The sequence below is a fragment of the Nicotiana sylvestris genome, chromosome 9, assembly GCF_000393655.2.
Source record: "Nicotiana sylvestris chromosome 9, ASM39365v2, whole genome shotgun sequence".
Classification (NCBI taxonomy): Eukaryota; Viridiplantae; Streptophyta; class Magnoliopsida; order Solanales; family Solanaceae; genus Nicotiana; species Nicotiana sylvestris.
Genome location: NC_091065.1, coordinates 2,577,918 through 2,586,260, shown reverse-complemented (window position 1 = coordinate 2,586,260; position 8,343 = coordinate 2,577,918). Strand labels below are relative to the sequence as shown.

Sequence of the window (8,343 nt, the reverse complement as noted above, 5' to 3'; positions counted from 1 at the left end):
TGATTATCTCTTCCATGCACCGTTTCACACTTAGATTCAACATGATCGACAGCCATACTTTACGGTGTCATTTGAATGATAATTTCCTTAAGATTGTTATGAATCTATATTTTTGTAATATATTAAATAATAATCTTTCTGAAAATAGAAACAGAAAGTTAGTAGAAATTAAATTCCGAAAACAGTAAACTTCTTCAAAATAAATTCTGAAAAAATGTTGTAGGAACAAATCGAGCCCACTGAATACACAGTGTGTCCTTAAGGAAATTATTTCCCTCAAGTACCCAAGATTTTGGAATATATCCTCCCAGGATAGAACGATATAACTCACCAGTGTATCAGTACCTAAAACTCTGGTGATCGGCGAACCACTCAATGGTCGTAAAACACATTGGAATATTTTGTGCAGAAGAAGAAGAAGATTCAGAAAATTTCGTAAGTAAATATTCTGGGATTTGAAGGTCTATTTATAGCCAACTTGGTGATGTTTCTGAAGAGGTTTGCAACCTTTCAGAACAGTCATGGCTGTTGGAACAAGTGTGACACTCTGAAGAGGTTTGCAACCTTTCAAAACAGTCATAGCTATTGGAACAGGTGTGACACTCTGAAGAGATTTGCAACCTTTCAGAACAGTCATGACTGTTGGAAATTTTTGCAGGGAAATTTAAAATGAATCCAGGAAAGAAAAGCGGGCCGGACCGGACTGGGTCGCGGGTCATTGGTTATTTCGGATTGAATTTTCTTTAATTAATTTAATTAAATATTTGAAAAGAATTTTGTCCAAAAAGATTAATCAATCAATCTTTTCCGAATCCGAAGCCGAAGCCCGAGCCGAGCGATGACGACGACGACGACGCGAAGCTTGCCTTCTTACTAGCTCTTTAAAAGCTAAAAGATGAGCTTCTCTATATAAACACCAAGACTTTCTTTCTTTCTACCAATGAGGGACAAAGTGCATTAGTGAACTCATTCAAAATTTCACTTCCCTCCATTTCTTTCCCACCATTTTCCATTCACCCTTCTTTTGCTATTAAACAAAATCCAACAATCACTCTCATCCTTTTCAGTATCAACATCGGGAATTTGACCACCTGAATTGCAGTTCGCAAAGAGTGGAGGCCCGCAAAGATCATTTCCCTGGAAACTCGAGGAATTAAAGCTTTGAAATTGAGTGCTCACTAGTATTTTTCTTGACAAATTGTTATAAAACAGATTTAGGAAACTCAAAGTTGACAAACTCGATAAGCTTTGCGGGATTTGACCGGAAAGTTGATTTTCTGAAAGATCAAGGGATTTGAGAACTTTCATGTTGCCAATGCCATTTGGGATCCTACCTGTCAAATGGTTTTTTGAGAAATTACAGAATCTCAATCCTACAAGACTGGTAAAACTTAAGAGAATATCTCTAGAAAGATTATTGTTAGACATATCCATGCTTGTAACCGATGCCAATATTTTATCGTACTGGTAAATATTGCCTTTAGTTGTCACCATTGCTCTTTCTCCCAAATTTCCTTCACTAGAATCATAATAATGATCAAAATACTCAATATAAGCTTCCCCCAACTTATTTCCAGAGACTATTGCTGTTAAATTGCTAATACACCTTGGTATGGTTCCAAAGAAACTATTGTTTGCAAGGTCTAAGATCTGAAGATCTTTGAAGTAACAAATTTCTGGAGGCAATTCACCATAGAATCTGTTTGCGCTAAGGCTGAGGATTATAAAATCTGAAAACTTCATTCCTAACCATGGTGGTAGTTGTCTAACGAACTCGTTCTCCGCTAAATCAATTTTCAGCAACTTTGTACATTTTTCCAATGATCAAGGTAATAGACCAGTAAGTCTATTTCTTCGGAAGTCCAAAGATTTCAAATTTCTTAAAACCTCCATGGATTTTGGTATGTCTCCAATCAACTTAATGTCCCCCAAGTTTAAAACTATCAACTTTCGCCAATTCATCCAACAATCAGGAATTTCTCCTGACAAATCATTTCCCTCAAGGTTTAAGAACTTAAATTTATAGTTCTTATTTGTTTCACACAAGAAGTGAGATAAACCTCCTGAAAAGGAATTGTTTGAGAGGTCTATCTCAAATACATTGCGCGAAACCAGAGGTAGCGGACCACTGAAATTGTTGGAACCCAATAACATTAACCAATTATAAGGTGTTGAGATAGTTGGAACCTCACCAACAAATTGGTTATGAGAAAGATTGAGCATCTGAAATTGGTAAGATAAGTTCCAAAACCAAGTTGGAACCTCACCTTGTATTCCACCATTTGATATGACCAAATTATCTATATTTTTTTGAGTCTGGAGCCACATGGGAAACTGAGGACCTATATTCCAGCCGCCTATACAAATATCTATGGCTTGAAAAGGTGGAATCCACTTCTAACTCACTTTTAAAGTCAGATTATTGTTAGATGCATAGAAATCCGTCAATTGTGTCAACTTGGTAAAATGACTTTCTGTTACAACACCTTCTAACCTATTGTTGGAGATGTCAAACTCTTCTAGCATTGGGAGTTGGCCAAGACTTTCTGGGAGTGTTCCAGTCAGACTATTGTTTCTTAGTTTCAAAACCCACAAAAAAGAACTACTGTTGAACAATTCAAATACTTCTCCCTTGAATAGATTTCCTGAGAGATTAAGCCATTGTAATTTCGATAACTTTCCAGGTAATTTTCCAGAAAGCATATTTCCAAAAAGTTCAATGCCAATTATTGAGCTCAAATTTGAAATCGCATTTGAAACTACTCCCTCAATATTGCTTTCACCAAGACTAAGTGATACCAAATCTTGACATCGATAGATCCAATTCGGGATAGTGGAGTTGAGGTTGTTGTATGAAAGATCAAGAATTCTAAGTTTTGTTACGTTTCCGACCTCACGCGGCATCGCACCTTCAATACCACTATAACGAAGCTTAAGAGTTTCAAGATTATTAAGATCAACCAACCATCTGGGTAAAGAACAATTGAAATGGTTGAAACCTGCCCTAAAGCTCCTGAGAGAAGTAAAGTTAACAGGACCTTCGGGAAAAGGGCCAATTAAATTACTAACACTCAAACCAAGAGAAACAAGACTAGGGAGATTGAAAATCCATTTGTGAATAGAAGAACTAAAGTTGTTACAAGAAAGGTTGAGTGTTTCAAGTGAAGAAAAATTATGAAGAAGTAGAGGTGGTATATGATGAGGACTGCAATTAACTAAACTAAGATCAACAAGAGAAGGAAGCATGGTACTGACCTGTAGCCAGTTAGTTACATTGCTGAGATCCACATCCACCATCTCCAAGTTCTCAAGATTTGAAAGACTTGGCAGCCAATCAAAGTTATTGATCCTTAGATCATATCTTGGTAAGTACACGTACAAACCATTGCGTATGTGTAGCTCAATCACATGACGAGTCAGATTGTGACACATAACTCCTTCCCCTTCACAACAATCTTCTCCAACAATCCAAGAGGGGGGTAAATTTGTGGGATCAAATACTTCTTTCTTTAGATTCTCCAACGCTTGTTGCTCATTTTCTCTGCAAATGCCAGTACAAATACTAAGCTTGGTGTTTGTCAAAATGTAAAACAAGAAAAAACAGAATGTTATTGCTAACACCTTCAAGATGGGCAAAGGTTTAGATGTGAAAAGTATGTATTAAATAGCTGTTTCCTTGTAGATTGTTACTAGGTCAGGCATACATATATATAGCATTTAGAACTGTAGTTGAAGAATACATTGCCTAGAAAGATATTGACCGTAAAATTCGAGGACTTGTTGATTTTAAAGTATATTTGTCCTTTTAAAAACTATACAAAAGATTATAATTGACGGACCTTAATTTCTTGCTAAGTCAAGTCTTCTGCAGAGTAAAATAAGTGTCCTTGTTTGGGGCCATAACACCGTCCTAATTGATCATTTTGTTTAGCTCCTTTTAGTTTGTACTGATCATTTTATAAATTCTTTAATTGGAGGAAAAATTACCTTTTTTTAGTAAATAAAATTACCCTTACTTGGAGGTAATTTCTTAGTTAATTCCATGAAAAATAATGATCTCTCAACTCTAAAGAGATTAAAACGTAAAATATTTTCAAACCATCAGATTAGCCATAAACATTCCTCAACTTTTGGATAAAATATATTATAAAAGGTACTCCATCAGTGTCCAAAAACTATGCCTTTGAAGTTTCCACCAAGAAGATGACAGCATTGGAAAAATTTGAAGTATCAAATGTGTGCGAAACGACCATCACACAACGACGAAAATAAATTCCTCTGACCCAAAAAAGGGTTTTATCAAGTAAAAAAGAAAACTATATGACATATAATGGTCTATTGTCATACATCTTATAATGAAAAACGTTATCACATAAATTAAAACCAAGATAATATACTAGTAATTTTCCTTGTTCATTAAATAGTCTTCGTAGAACAAGTCTTTCTACAAAGGCTTCTTTGCCCATGGTGCCCTTTTCTTCACCTACCAATGATTTGTTTCTATTCACTTAAACCCCTATTTTGGGGTAGAAGAATTTTCCTTAATTGTCTCAAACTTCTGATGCGCTAAAGCCATAAATAAATGCCTCAATTTTTGGATAAAATATATTATAAAAGGTACTCTACCAGTGTCCAAAAACTATGCTTTTGAAGTTTCCAACAAGAAGATGATAGCGTTAGAAAAATTTGAAGTATCAAATGTGTGTGAAACGACTGTCACATCAACGACGAAAATAAATTTATCCGGCCCAAAAAAGGGTTTAATCGAGTAAAAAAGAGAACTATATAATATATAATGGACTATTTCCATACATCTTATAATGAAAAAATGATCACATAAATTAAAACCAAGATAATATAATAATTTTCCTTGTTCATGAAATAGTCTTCGTCGAACAAGTCTTTCTACAAAGTCTTCCTTGCACACGGTGCCCTTTTATTTTCACGTACCAATGACTTGTTTCTATTCACTTAATCCCTATTTCGGGGTAGAAGAATTTTCCTTTATTATCTCACACTTTTTATGCCCTAAACCTCATAGATTTGGGACCAAAAAGAGCTAGTGATAATCATTGAACAAGTTTCATCGGGTTGAAGTGGATTAAAGGCGCGAAATATATTTGCACCATCACATTCTTTCTAAGTTGTATATAGCTTCTTTTTAGATACTTCACTTGTCTAATTTATACAATTCATCATTATTAAACTTAACATGATCAGTTACATATAAATATCTAAACTGAAAATAATATTTAAATAGCAGCATGAAAGTATTCCCTTTCTTGCAAATTTCCCCTTTCTATTTGGCTAGTAGATCCAACATAGAAAAAAGGTCTTCTAACATCAACTTTATATGAAGTTAATGATAAATATATTTATCAATTTATTATCTATTTCATTTTTATCTCTTTTCTTTTCTTCGTTAGGAAAGGACAATAATTGATTAATCTAGTATATAGTTTTCATTTCATCAATTGGGGAGGTGTACATGAACCCACACACGCTCCATTATGAAGTCTTTATCTTAGGTTTTTTCTTTTTAATTAATAATTGACAGGACATTATGAAGTCTTCTTTGTTGTTTGATCAAAGAACTAGGATGCCATTTTCTTCAAGTACCACTAACTTGTTTCTATTCGTTCAAATCCCTACTTTCGGGCAGAAGAACTTTACTTCATTGTTTCACGCTTTTGATGCACTAAACCTTAGTTTGCTGAGCTTTCTAGTCCACCAATATAGCCCTTCAATGGTTTTATGAAGTTAATGGTGTTATTTTTTTATCTTTTTTCTTTTCTTCGTTTGAAAGCTTGTGTTTGATTTGATGAAAGAATTTTTTGATTGGAAATTGGTTGGTGAATATAAAAGATTTAAGAGAATTGTAAGAAAAATAACTTTTGTCCAAAAGCAAGGGAAGTCATTTTCCCTCACTTGATGAAAATATTTCCCCGCAAAACATTTTTTTTTCTCATTGAAAATAATTTTTAAGTAATAACTGGAGTCATACCAAACACGCTCTTATGGGTCTAGTAGGGTGGCTTCCACTTCATAAACAGGGATGTGTACATGTGGACCCAAACATAACCATGATAAAGTTGTGGATACGATTTGCTGAATTTTCCTTGACTTTGAAAAATATTATTCCCTTTGTTCTTTTTTAGTCTATTTAAAAAAGAATGATCTGATCTCTTTTTAAGTTTGAAAAAAAAAAAATTTAAGATAAACTTTCAACTCTACCCTTAATGAGAAGCTTTTATATGCTTGTTTTTTAGGCAGTCCAATATTTTTTATACAATGCAAATAACCACTAATTAAAGACACTTTTCAAAATATTGGGATTCACTTCCCAATTTCCTGGCACTTGCATAAGTAAAAAAAGTTGACCACCATATTTGAGTGTTTAATTTTCTATGCTATCAGATCAATAAATATTTTCACAAAAGAGAAAGTCTAATAAAGCAAGAAATCAGCGACAATGGCAATTGAAAAAATCGTACCAACTTAGTTCAAGCTGGAGGACTTATAGTATCTCTCTAAATTTAAAGATTCTTAAGCCTAAATGACATATAATCAACCAAAATTTACACAAATATCTAACTCCCAAGATTTTTCGTAAGGGTTGGCTTCTAACTAAGCTCCCGTTCAGACATTAATTAACTACTTTTTCCCAAAAAATATTAGAAATATTATTTGTTCATGGAATTTGATCAAGTTCTAAAAATTGGGCTGGGCTAGTTTCTGAGTGAAATTTTTTCTTTTACTCACAAAACTTCAACCTTTAAAAAAAAAAAAAAAAAGAGATGAATGTCCAAAGGTAACCTCACTTTCCAAAATTATTTTTCAATACAATTTCAAAATACTTTTTTTTTCAAGCTTCAACCATATACTGTTTGGACACTTAACCCAGCTCTTATTTTTCGTATTAGCAGAGATGTGTATTATGCACGGATGGTATAAAGAATATCTATATCATCCTTTACCTATTGTACACGAAAATTTATCATAATTATAAATCTCATATTTTAAAGAGATTCACCTATAAATATTCTTTAGATGACATGGGATATAACAAAAAAATTACCAGATGAAATAAATAACTTTAAACTCTAAAAACCGCATTACGTCTTTATACATTATCAATCTCCAAAGCGAAAAAAAGTTGTTTGATTTTCCTGTCTTCTGAAATACGTTGAGATAGGTACAAGTCAATGGATTGTTGCAAGTAGAGGTGAATCCAGAATTTAAATCAATGGTTTAAACTTTAAAAAATTTAACATTGAACCAATTATATTTTTAAAGTTATGGGTTCATATCTATTATTTTTGCAATTTTAATGAATTTTTATATATAAAATTTTACTCCACATAGAAAGCTCATATCTATTATTTTTACAATTTTAATGAACTTTTACACATTAATTTTTACTCTGCGTCGAAAGTTATGAGTTCAAAAGTGAACGGGCCGGACTAATCTAGATTTATCCCATGTTCAAAATTCACATACTCAACTAATTTGGATTCACGCTATAAAAAGTCTCATAGTAACGTTTTAGCACTACTTAGCAAAGAGGATTTCATTCCAAGACTCGAACTTCACACATACCCTACAGAAATTGATCATTTTAGGCTCTTTATTTTCAATCCCCCACTCTGTCTCTTTTAACTTGCCTCAATTATTCAATGAATGGTTAAAACTATTATGAAGTCTTTGTCTTTGTGTTGGTTAAAAAGTCTTGCTTTTTGAAAAGTATGTATTAAATAGGTGTTTGCTTGTAGATTGTAATTAGGCCAGGCATACATGTATATAGCATTTAGAACTGTAGTTGAAGAATACATTGTCTAGAAAGATGTTGACGGTAAAATTCGAAGACTTGTTGATTTTAAAGTATTTTATCCTTTTAAAAACTATACAAAAGAATATAATTGGCGGACTTCAATTTCTTGCTAAGTCAAGTCTTCTGCAGAATACAATAAGTGTCCTTTTTCGGGGCCATAACACCGTCTTAATTGATCATTTTGTTTAGCTCCTTTTAGTTTGTAGTGATCATTTTATAAATTCTTTAATTGGAGAAAAAAGTACACTTTTTTAGTAAATAAATTACCCTTACTTGGAGGTAATTTTTTAGTTAATTCCATGAAAAATAATGATCTCTCAACTCCAAAGACATTAAAATGAAAAATATTTTCAAACCATCCGATTAGCCAAAAACAAATGCCTCAGCTTTTGATAAAATGTATTATATAAAAGGTACCCAATCAATGTCCAAAATCTATGCCTGTGAAGTTTCCAATAAGAAGATGACAGCGTTGGAAAAATTTGAAGCAACAAATGTGTGTGAAATGACTG

At 33.0% G+C, this 8,343-nt stretch overlaps 1 protein-coding gene across 1 annotated transcript; it reads right to left on the bottom strand.

The window, feature by feature from the left end:
- Positions 1-978: 978 nt before the first annotated feature.
- On the bottom strand, positions 979-4,114 carry LOC104234345 (receptor-like protein EIX2). Its single transcript, XM_009787898.2, has 4 exons — positions 4,100-4,114; positions 2,407-3,621; positions 1,888-2,223; positions 979-1,803 (listed from the first exon to the last, which is right to left on the bottom strand). Exons 1-4 carry the CDS (start codon positions 4,112-4,114, stop codon positions 979-981), a joined length of 2,391 nt encoding a protein of 796 aa, XP_009786200.2.
- Between the last annotated feature and the right edge of the window lie 4,229 nt (positions 4,115-8,343).